The 12,400-nt window shown below is 37.5% G+C and overlaps 1 protein-coding gene across 1 annotated transcript in view; it reads right to left on the reverse strand.

Moving 5' to 3' along the window:
- The window catches only part of DNAAF9 (dynein axonemal assembly factor 9), a gene marked incomplete at its 5' end in the record, with an annotated part of 76,986 nt that overhangs the window by 18,437 nt on the left and 46,149 nt on the right, over window positions 1-12,400 (reverse strand). The window contains 7 exons of the mRNA XM_082315670.1: window positions 1,344-1,469; window positions 4,133-4,291; window positions 5,609-5,697; window positions 7,572-7,689; window positions 7,957-8,055; window positions 8,291-8,379; window positions 12,184-12,330. Of these exons, the coding sequence (XP_082171796.1) occupies window positions 1,344-1,469; window positions 4,133-4,291; window positions 5,609-5,697; window positions 7,572-7,689; window positions 7,957-8,055; window positions 8,291-8,379; window positions 12,184-12,330 (827 nt within the window). The remainder of the gene's footprint in view (window positions 1-1,343; window positions 1,470-4,132; window positions 4,292-5,608; window positions 5,698-7,571; window positions 7,690-7,956; window positions 8,056-8,290; window positions 8,380-12,183; window positions 12,331-12,400) is intronic.

Below are 12,400 nucleotides of genomic sequence, written 5' to 3' on the forward strand. Positions count from 1 at the left end.
CCAGTCTCACAGTGAAATCACCAGAGCTTCCCAACTGAAAGATTTGGCACTGGTAGCACGTGGTTAACTTGGTAAGTTCTTATCAGAAGAAACTTCAAAGGGAGACACAAATAGCCTACAGCATAGGCTAAGCCTCTTCCTTCAATTGCTGCTACTGCACTTCAGGAGACAAACAATGTTAGTCAAAGACTGCAGGCTACTGCTGCTATAAATACTGCTCAGTACCGTGACCAGTAACATGTTAGTAAGTTAAAAAAGAAAACCTAGGAATAGATCTTGTCTTTCCTATACTTATAGAAAGAACAAGTTGAAACAGCGCTTCAGCATCAATTCAACAATATTTTATGTCTTTATATTGCCTTTATTATTTATTTACAATCTTTGACACAGAGACAAAAGAAGCACTGAGGTAACGTCTCTTTACTGACTAGTGTAAAGCACAAGAAGCATGTTGGTTAGTGTTTTAAAAATAGCTAGGAAGTTTAAGGAATGCACTTTTATAAAATGATTGGGCAGTTCACCTCTAAGCTATGATGCACAGAGTTTTATCACAAATAGCAGCAATGCTAAGAACTCTGAAAATGGTAACTGCTTTAACTTACTTTGATCAAATCAGCTGCAAGGCATAACTGCATAATTGCAAAATTTAAGTATAATTTTACAGATAGGTCGATGAAATTAGTTGCATGTTTGTTGAAGTCTGGAGCACATACATCTACTATGAAACAGCAACCATACCGCACTATTTTAAAATGTCAGTGACTTGGCTTTGCTACCGTTTCCTCCCCACCCTGCCTCTGCAGTAACCCAGGATATCAGATTTTAATACTTGCAATGCTTTTGCTTCCGTGCTTTGTCATTCTCTTCCACTAAATTTGGGACTGCTTCCCATAAGTTCCATATTTTAAATCTGTAAAGTCTTCCTTTAATATCCAAAAGTACTGACACAATCAATAACCCACACTGAGATGCACATCTCAATTTTTAGTCATGCTTACAAAAAGATCGTAAGAAAAAGAATGATGTGGATAGTCCAGATTTTACAAAGTCCTGAGCCAGAGTATACGTATTTAAGCAGTATGCTCATGACAATCTTTGTTTATTCTTCCACAAGCTAAAGTTTCATTAATATTACATATAATTATATACCTAGTGGAAACCAAGTATCATCCTTATAAACTAAACAGCACTTCAAAGTTCATCCAAGATGGATTACCTCGCAGCTTTATGAGATTTAAGACAGTTCAATAGCCTTTAACCATCATGTATCTCTAATTATTACAAAAGTGATCCCAAACTTACATATCTATTTTCAAACTAGTAAAAACGTCTTAAAAGCATACCTATGTTCCATATAGCAACTCAGTGGCTCTACACAAGTATTAACTGCTCCAATGATGAAAGACGACTTCACATCTGGGTCAGGATGAGTTTGCAGAGCCTGTACAACATCAATCACATCAGTATATCTGTAAGAAAACAAAATGAAATATGGTTTCAGAGAAACAGAATGACACATTTCAACATCTAGTAAGAAATCAATTGCTTGCAAGAAGGTTAGATTTCTAGAAAAGCCTACCAAAACAGTTACAAAGCAGTTCAAAACTTGGCAAATCCAGACAAATTAAGCAGACTGCAAGTAACATTAGAAATAAATTCTTGACAACTACAGAGAAAAGCAGTATAAACTTCATGCTGAACAACTGAAAAGTCTGGCTTTCAGGGAGCACAAAAGGCAGAACGTAAATGCAAGCATGTTGTGCCTACTGTGAAGCATATTAAGCACTAAGTATGATTCGAGTAAAATATGAAATTAAAAAGCAACACCTCTCACTTCTCAGCATTCCAGTTGAAACTTGCTTCTATAATTAACACGTCCGTCATTTATCACTACTCCAGACGCTGCTGTGTTATACTTCTGTACGACAGCAAAGTTTAGGTGAACCTGAGTTTTTATCCCAGATGTTTATTTATTCTCAGCCAGTCGCAACTTTCTCTCAAAACTGTATTGTCAGTTATCGGATTATTTAGAGAACTCCAACTACTTTAAAGCTGTCTGTACCAACACTCAACTACTCCGAAAAGAATGGAAAACCTATAATTAACCATTCCTGAAGCCAGTGCTGCTACCAGAATATCAGTTACTTCATCAGTAGACTTTATACCACTCCTACTAACTTTAAGAAAAAAAAAATCTCACTCTAACATGGAAATAATTATGCTTTTTAGTGCTTTATAGCACTATCAGAATGGACCATAATGAAGAAAATGCTAAGCTCCGTATGTATGGCCTTAGTGAAAGAAATGAACACTCAGTAGCCTGGGAACCAAAAGCACTCCAGCCAGATTAGGGTACTACTTCCCTCAAGCTAGTCTGTGTTACCGCTAACGACCCAAACACAGTGGGCAAACTTACTGCAGACGATGCTAGTTCAAGTGCTACACGTGAGATGGAAATGTCAAACAGATGGCTCAGAGTCTTCACCTTTATACCACAAACAAAGTGGCATTTATCTGAAACATGTTAATCAGTCTTACTTCAATATCTCCTGCTGGAACGCGGGAATAGTGTATTTTTGACAGCCTGCTTTCTGCCAGTAGTTTAAGAGGTCATAATCCTTACAGAGCCGTTCATTCTGAAGTACAGAGACCCAAAACATACCATAGGAGAAGTGCTGTGCAAAAATGGCACAAACATTTACTTGGATAACAACTCGCATGCAATACTGCCTCTCTTTCTTCATATCTTTCATCAACTGGAACTTTGAAAGTTTGTGTCACATTTTTTGTAGCTAATACTGCCGAAGAATCAAAGCAAGGACTACCAGAAATGCAAAGACAAAGCATCGATGTCATAAAGATGCTAAATACTTGGGAAAAAAGCAAAGATTGATTCTTACACTTACTGTAGTGCACTCGTGCTCTGTTTAAAAAAATTCAGTAAGAGTCACAGTAGCTTGGGCTTTTAAGTTTCTCTTTGGAGGAAAAAATATTGCAGACTGAATGGACCATTTAATTCTGGAAACTATGAATTTATTTATTAAAGATTCTCGAGCACTTACTGATCTTGCAAAAGTTTAAGGTACTGTAAGCACTTGAGAGATTATTAATTATAATGTTTATGTCATACCATATCACACTTCCTAAAATTAATTTATATTCTGAAGCAACTCAAAATTTACCAAAACGCGCTCAGTCACCTAATGCCTTAAAGACGACAGATTTTCCTCTGAAAGAAATAGGGAGGTGCTCCACCCCCAGTTTTCATCAAAACAATGTCAACGTTTTAGCAAACCTTCAAAGAAAATCATACATGAAAGGTAGGGCGAGAACTCAGCTAACAGTTTTCTGCACTCTGTAAAAAGCTGAGTGTTTATTCCATGGTTTTTTGTTTGGTTATCAGCAAAATACAGGTCTGTTGGGAAAAAGGAGCAATAATTCATTTGTGTACTAACAGGGACTACAACACACAACACTCCCTCTAAATATTAAGACAACACTCCAGCAGGTAATATTCAGTACTGTTCACCTGCAGCTCTGGCGTCCAACTTGCAAAAGAGTCTCAAGCTATTTCTGCTCTATTGCCCTCATCCAAATCTATGGCTTTAAAGACGGACAACCAGTACCCCAGCAGTCTTTAAAGACAGCTAACCAGCATGAAGAAGTCTCACCAGCCTCTGAAGGGCAAATCTCTCTATCTAGGCCCTCTGGGCAGGGCAAAAAAAACAAAAAACAAAACCAAACCACACTCAGCTGCACCAATATGTGAAGTGCCATTTAACCACAGTCTAAGATGCAGCTGGAAAGGGCAAGAAAACTTCTTTTGAGAAGCCAAAAATCACAGTCAATCTCCTAAATCGGGAAGAACCACCAAATGCAATCCTTCCTTCCATATGATTGAAGGAAGACTATGAATGCCTTTTTTCCAATGGAGTAACAACCAATAAAATTAACAGGTGGCAGAAAGGCTGAGTTTAGTACATACATAAAACGGAATTCATGGAGTACCACACTTCAGCACAGAAATCTGCCTGCTTCAGAGTGATGGGAAAGTTTCAAAATGCCTTGGAAGTGGAAGGGAACAGAAAATCCCTTATTCTGTGCAACAGTTCAAACAGTTTCAAACATTTACCCTTGCAAGACCACTAAGAGACGCTTGTTCTTTTTAGCATAAGTGGACTGACGGACGCTGTGGTTTTGCTGAGCCTCCAGGACACTGGAGAGGTAACGCTGGAAGTGGGTTGCACTGAAACATTCCGGACTATCCATAGTTTGCCGATAAACTATCCACCTAAACAACAGAAAACAAAGAAAGAAGTTAATGTTCTATGACATAATATTCCTGTTTTCTTTTTATTTTGAACCAACAGACCAAAAATAAATTTGACAAGCCCTAAGATTCCACATCTCTCATACCACATGGGAAAGAGGAATTTACTTGGCTTTCTATCATTTCCAGCATAAGCACATTCTTTACATTACTGCCAAAAGGTTTTGTGGTTTTTTGTTGTTGTTTTTTAACAAAACAATGTTCAACAGCTTCTTCAAAGCAGCACACCATATGATTAATTCTGATCTTTGTTAGTGATGCAGTAAACAAAAGTTATATGAATCCAATTCAAAAGACTCTGGGCATGAAAATATTTCACTGCAAAAATAAAAAATAACGATGACATTTGCAGGAAAACGTGATGGAACGTATTATCACAGAACATGCAAAGTCACCTTACATGTTTGCCCTAAAAACAGAACCACAAAACTGTTCTGAATCAACTTGCTAATATCAAGACACTGAGTTAAAAGTAATACAAAAAAAACATCCAGAACATCACTAAGATTAAATGCTAAGGTGTTTGGCTGGAAGATTTAAAAGGATAGGAATTTCTTTTGATTTTCCAGAAGCTATATCAACACACAGAATGGCAAATTCCTACAGTAGATTTATCTTATTGCCATACAAGAGATGTCCTGAATATATCTCCTGCTATTGTGGAATAGAAACCAGGTCAGATTAAAAACAATGCTGTAGCAAGGACTGTTGGTATAGTCTTTTCTCCAAGAAAAATGCATTTTAGACTCGCTACCACAAGTCAATAAATGGAAGCTCTTCACCCGTTTCCTCCAAATTGTGACGACTTCCATACTTGCTTAAGGCCGGATTCATTTGGCCCTTCTGAGATTATTCTTAACCGTTTGTAGCATCAGTGATAGTTCCAGACACACATCATAGATCTACAGCGATACCTGCGCTATTCTTAATTTGGAATATCAACAAAGAAATCTCCTCTGCTATTTTTCTTGTCTGAATGTCTAAAATCTAAGGGCAAATCTACCTGGCATAACACAGTTAAATGAGATACCTGAAGTAAGAGAACTGAAGTAATATACCCTGCCCTACAGTGTGCTATGTAGAACTAGTTAAGGTACCTCATAATAGTTATTGAATTTATTCTTATAACACATCTGCTTACAAATTAGAAACTGGGATATATAAAAAAATAAAATAAATTAAGTGAAACATTGAGAGTTTCATTTCCTTCATGCCGAGCAGTTCTTTGGTGATTAGTATGACCACTGCTTTAGACTGTAAAACCAGAACTGTACAAACCTTCCATGCTCCTTGTTAAAAGTTACAAGGAAGGCGCACAGATCGCTGCAACGACATCCTGGAAGACCAGTTATAATGGTGATAACCACCTGAAACACAGGAAACAGATAAGAAGGGGGGCAACTTGAAGACTAGAAATGAGCTACAACAATTGCACGCACATAAGGCTCTCTATCTTAATAGAATCTTAAGTCTAAACACAAAATTACGTGACACTAAGCACAGAAACAGCAAGATAGTGTAGAACTAAAATTGTGTTTACGCAATTACTCAGATATACATCATTTTAGAAAGATGCGTTTTCTCTTAGTTTTCACACCTTAAATACAGTGAAAGGACAATTAACAAATACAGCAAACCGTATTATCGAAACCTTTACATTAAAATCTAGTCTGCAGTCTAAGTATTAATGCAAATGTCAGACAAAACACTGCAAGAGACACCTGACAGGTTATGTATCCTACGATGAAAAGGGTACATTCAAATATATAGAACAGTATTTGAGCAAAATGGGTCAAAAAGTGATGGTGTACGTCAGTCCTGTCAAACACAGAGAGCAACTGTAGGTTTCTGATACTCAACCGAGCGTGCTATACACAAAATTTATTCCAGCAAAGCTGCATTTTGAGTAGGATGGGTAAGAGGCTGCACAATAACAGCTCTAACATACCAACAGCTTTTCTGCATAAAGCACCTCTGTTTCCATTATGTGCATTTCTTGTGGTATTTAGAGAGGGATCATAGCAAAGAGACACTGATAAGAAGTCAGAGAACATCCCCAAAGTATATAGATATAGTTCTACACCATATACTGGAGTGCGCTACACAAGTAAGCAAATGAGTTCTGGAGAAAACACGACTAAAACAACTCTGTGCTGCACTGAACTTCACAAATTATGTCACTGGTAATCAGCCATCACACTGCGTATCATCCTGTTATTAACTGACAAATTACCTCTTCCAGTTCCTACGGGATATTTGAAGACAGATGTCTGCAGACTATTTGTATCCTATCCTCAAAACCACTTTTGGATGCTCACAGAAAGTGAGTATTCATGATAAGAGATATAGAGAAGTGACTCAGAAAAATCAGAGGTACTAAGTTCGCGTGTTTCATAGAATTTGGTATGAACATTATAAGAAGATTTTTCTTTTTTTTTTTTAAACATACAGAAAACCACTTAAAACTAACCTTAAAATCAGATTTTAAAACATGAATAAATGTCTATTAATTAATACTTAGTTTAAGCATCAGTATGGTCTCTGAACTAGACCCCAGGACATAAGGCTGCCACCATACTGCAATATTAGACTATATATAATATTAGACTATATATAAGACTCTATTCCTGCTGCTTTGACCTTCTTGCTTACAGCAGATTTCAAATGCTGGAAAGTTACAAGGAACTATTTTCTCTGAAAATGCTATTTAAAGCACTCCTTAAGTTTGACAATTGTTATTGCCCCTATAGAGAACTGAGTGTTCTACAGATAATATCAGCAAATGTTAAATATCATGTGCTACCTCTATGCTATTTAAAGGACTTTTATGTTCCAGAGAACAATTCAGTTAAATTATTCAGCAATTCATAAAAACAAGCTACTGCTTCAGGGCTAACTCTCTCTGGACATGAGAGAAAAACTGTTCACTTGAAGATCTACGCCTCATTTTCTGCCTCTATTTTATCAGGCTGAAGGGCCATAAGCACTTCCAAAGGATTGTTTAAATGAAAAATAAAATTAAGTAATGTAATCAGGAAAACAGAGCAGAGCAATTTATTCTAAGAAACAGACTTGAAGCAAGTTCAGCGTGAACTGGTGGTATCGGAGAAGGAGGAAGAGAGCATGGTTAAACATATATCAGTACTTTACTGCATTGCCTGCAGCAGAACTAATGACAGGCTGAATATTTGCTAAATATTCTATACTAGGGGTAGGAACTATTGTTGGGTTGCTTCCTTACCTTATCACTTTCTGCTTTGCTATCAGGAATGATTTCTGACTGTTGCAATAAAATAGGAAGATGTGCTCTCATTATTGGCTCGTGACTCACGCTGCTGACAGTAAAATGTTGCACAAACCTTTAAAAAAATAAAAGATTTATTTTCTTACAATCAAGACCAAAAGACTTAATTCATATAAATAGTTGGGAAATTACTAAAATAAGATTGTTAAAAGGTCAAACAGAGGCTTCCTAGAGAGGAAATAATTCATCACAGAATAAAAATCTCTAGTGCGAAGACAGAGTTGTTAAATAAGCAATTTTTAGACGAGTATTACATATACGAGAATGTTTTTGTATTATTTCTGACAAAACCGATCCCTTGAAAACACAAACAATTTCTCACCTCTCTAATTCTGGAAGGGCAGCAGATATTTTAAGCTCCCTGCATCTTTCCCCAGAAGGAAAAGACAAGGCATTAAACAGCTTCTGAACATTGGAATGCCTAAACCAAACAAAATTAATTGATTGATTAGTTATAAAAGAAACCTAGAAATTTATCTTCTTTAAACCAGACTGCTACATATTAACTACTACAAAAAGATAAAGCGAGTGTTGCAGTAAGAATGCAACAATTCCTTTTTGAACCACTATCAACACCTTCAATGAGTGACAGCGTTTTTTTGATTGTAGCACACAGTTAATGCAGAATTAAACTGGAGTAAGCGGCATGAACTTACAGTCTCTTTTGTTCCACAGACAGGAATTCTTCCTGGACAACCCTTAACGATAATCCTGAGTTTGTCTGGTTTTGCCACGCAGAGAAAACCTGGAACAAACCAGACCTATGCATAAGCATCATTATTTTGCAAAATTTGTTTTGAATTTGTTTAGGAATTGTTTTTGTTCACCTAAAAAAATACATGCATTTTAGCTAGCCATTAAATGTTTCACAATACTGGTTTTGCTGCAAGAATTCAAAATATGGAAGAAGTCTCCACAAACCAGATTTTGTAAGCTTCTCTTTGGCTAGATTGGAACTGCTTTAAGAAGTAACTTTACTGAAATGGTCTCGTTTTCCCCAATCTTCACAGCTGGGGAAAAAAATTCTAGGAAAAAAATTTACCCACCAAAGTAACAGTAACATTCACGTGTATCTTTTAGTTATCGTATATGCTAGGTATTTATAGTTCGACAGCAGTACAGCAGGAACTGAATTAATGTGTCTCCTTTAAGTAGTATTGTAATTTTCATGAGGTAAGATTGCAGCAGTCATTTCTAGAAATTTAAGAAAAGCTCTGTTCCTTCGCAAAAGAAAAGGGAGCCCTTCGTTTCCCTAGGGAACAGTGTTTTGGCTCGCATTCCATTGCTCTAGCCAAGTCACATTAATATGAATGGCACTCTGAACCTAGAAATCAGATTCAGATGAATCACACAGTCATTTAAGCGTTCGGTATTTCCCTTCTTTTAATAAGTAAAGGCAACAGCCATTGTCATTTTTCACAATGATCTGCTGCAAGACAAAACAACTTGGGGGGGGACAGGGGGACGATGACTGCTTTCCATTAACAAATCGGCATCCTAAAGACAAGGGCACTGAGATAAAAAACCATCAAAATAAACTAAACTTTTGATATTAACAAAGACAATATTGCTTGTGTAGAAGGATCCATGCAACCAAACAAATAACCACTTCAAAACATGTGTAAGAGACTAAGGAAAATGCCTACAAGGGATGGAAAGAAGAACTGGTCAACAGAAAATTGTATCCTTTAGAAGATAAAGGGCTAGGGACAAAGTGAAAATGCAGGTCAGACTGAGATAGAACTCAAAGGAAATAAATCAGTCGTTTTTGTATAACTTAACGAACATTTTAAAAAAGAGCTGCTATGGCATTAGAGAAGGTGAAGAAAACCAGGGAAATCAATACATCCCAAAGCCTAAGCAATTTTTCCTCCACTACCAATTAGAGTGAGGACATGAAAGGTACCGTCCTGTCTTTGCAGGATCTGCAAACCAGATTCCAGTTCTGTGCGCTCAAAATCTTGCAACCATCTCAGTTACAAGGAATTTAATACACTCAGATCTGAAGGAACAGGTAATTGCCATTCCCTGTTTCAAGGTGGCTTGGAATAATTAAGCCTAGATCCAGTAAGTGAGGTATCAAGGCATTTAACGGTAGAAGAGTAAAACTAGTACCTACATTTTAGTGAACCTTTGTAACTACAGATCTGTAGAATGACCACTACGTCTGTGCGACTTCAATGGCATGCAGTCTTTTTGAAAAAATTTTGGAGGAAATCAATAAATACCTGAAGGCAAACAGTAACAAAATACAATAGTATGTTTCCATGGCTTACACAATCAGGTACACTTGATCTTATGAATAGTTCTTGTTCATGAGATAACATCTTGAAGACAAAAGACATGTTTCATCTACTTGAACTTGAGCAAAGCAACTGGTTTGGTGCCAGAGGAGAAACTGTTAAACTGCAGAAACTGAACCTCAGTATAGAACTGCTCGGCAAAAAGCTAACTCAAAGGAGGACGGGAATAAATAGCACCAAAACCTAGCAGCAGAAGGCTGGGGACTTTCACCGGCAGAGTTGCTTAGGGAATGCCCCGTGACACCCTTTGCAAAGAACTCTGCATAGGCTGAAGTGAATTGACAGCATTTTGGGGAACTAAGTTGGGAGACAGTTTACACAGCACCGAGATGCTTCATAGCAAAATGGATTTAACTGTAAGGATGGAAGAAACAGAAAGAAAAGTAGGAGGAAGGTAAGTATGAAAGCAAGAATGAGCACACAAACGCTTCTAGAATCAGCTGGAGTATCAGTGGTAGCAAAAGAGAAAGGACCTGAAGGAGTTTCTCAAAAATTGAGCACAATCTATTAATTCAAGGCAGCAGTGCAAACCAAGGGTACCCCTGAACATTTTCAGGAGAGAACTATTATTGCCTCTGTACAAGAAAAAAATACCCTCATCTCAGCTACTACACACAGTCCAGAAATCTAGAGCCAAAAAACAGATCAAAATAAAAGTATTACAATGATCAGAGGAAAAGAGAACTTTTTATAAGCATGGATTAAAAAGGATCTGGTTTTATTTTATCAGGCCAAATAAGCCAGAAATTTCTGAATACCTCAAGGATGTCCGCTGGTAGAGCAAAAGAAAAAAAAAAAAAAAACAAGACAAATATAAAAGTAGACCTAGTAAAATAGGCTGAAAATTCCAAAACAAACAAACTATTCCCAACCACTCACACAGCGGAACAGTGGAAGGAATCGAAACACTTAAGATAAAAGGAGGAGAAATTTTATGGTAACATTAACACTACCAGTGGGGACTGTACTCACTGAGCTAGGTGGTCTTTTCCAATCCAGTGTTATGATCGCATACTAAAACCCTTGTGAAGTCCTAAAATCTCCAGGCTCATTTCCTCAAAAGTGCTATTGTTATAAAGTTTTGTTTATTAAAAGCCTCTGCATTACAACGCATGAAGCCAATCTACTTAGAGAATAATACAATGCCATATGGGATACTTAAAGACTTTAACAAAACTTCCCTAAGGATCACGATCCAAATGTGTCTAACCACAAAAAAACACAATAGAACCTCTGCCACTACACACAATTGCTGTAGCCAATTATACACCAGTGCTACATTTAAAATGCAACTACTAGAAAACAAGCTTTTAGAGCACTCACTGGCTTCAGAAGACAAAATGAAAGCACATGGTGGGCATTAAACTTAACGAGCAACACCATCACTAGAAATGCATACATAAGTTAAAGTTTCTCACACATGCGAGGTCCTAAGATCAGGAGCAATCACACTCCTGGGAAGGCCTAGGAAGGTCTACATGGCAGGGCAGTCTGCAACAATCTCAAGTCTGCAAGGTTGATGCCATCGGTCACAGAGAAAATCAGAGTTTCTAGTTGGAAGAGAGCCTCTGGAGGTCTCCAGACCCACCTCCTGCTCCAAGCAGGACTACTGCTGGCAGTACAGATCGGCTCAGCCATCGCCTCGTCCAGCCAAGTTTTCAAAAATCTTCAAAGGGGGAGATTCGCTGTCTGGGTGACCTGTTCCAGTCACTGCACCAACCTCCTCCTAACATCCAGTCTGAATCTTCAAAGCTGCGATCTATGGTTACTGCCCCTTGTTATCTGCCACTATTGAAAAAGTTATCTGTAACAGTCCTTCCTATTGCAACATCCTGATTTTATATAAAAGATAAGCAGCCTCAAAATCACATCAGCTATCTCTCAGTACCCTGCACGAATCCCATCCAGCCTCACAGAGAAGGTTTTCAATGTATTTCCTAACCTGGTGCTCCCTCAGTATTAACTGCCCCATCTCTCTAAACTGTGCTTGTTCATTGAGATATAGGAAAAGGTTTTGCTTGTGAAGACTGATGCAAGAAAGACCTTGAACTTTTCCTTTCCTGTATTTACTTACCAGGTGACAAGCTTTACTGCCTCAACTAACATGAAAAATAAACCCCTTCTTCTTTCCAAATTTAATTAGTTAAGACAGACATCAACAAATTCACCCTTGCCTCTCATCTGAAACACAAAGAATAATTGTGTGGTTTTCCCCTCACCCAAACCAATCTTTTCTTTTACTTTACCTGTGAATAAAAAGCTTTATAAATCTTTGTTTTGGGGAAAAGTGCAATCATCAAAAAGTTGTCTCGGGTATGGAATTCAATTGGTAGATGAGCAAGCAAGGAACTTTTGACGTCTATGAAGAGAGCAGCAACAATACTGGTTGAATCCTAGAAAAGGAAGAAACAGGACAAATAATGATTAACAGTTATTGAAGGTGGAAAAAAAAAAAAAGGCTTA

Source organism: Platalea leucorodia (assembly GCF_965183815.1).
Source record: "Platalea leucorodia genome assembly, chromosome: 6".
Classification (NCBI taxonomy): Eukaryota; Metazoa; Chordata; class Aves; order Pelecaniformes; family Threskiornithidae; genus Platalea; species Platalea leucorodia.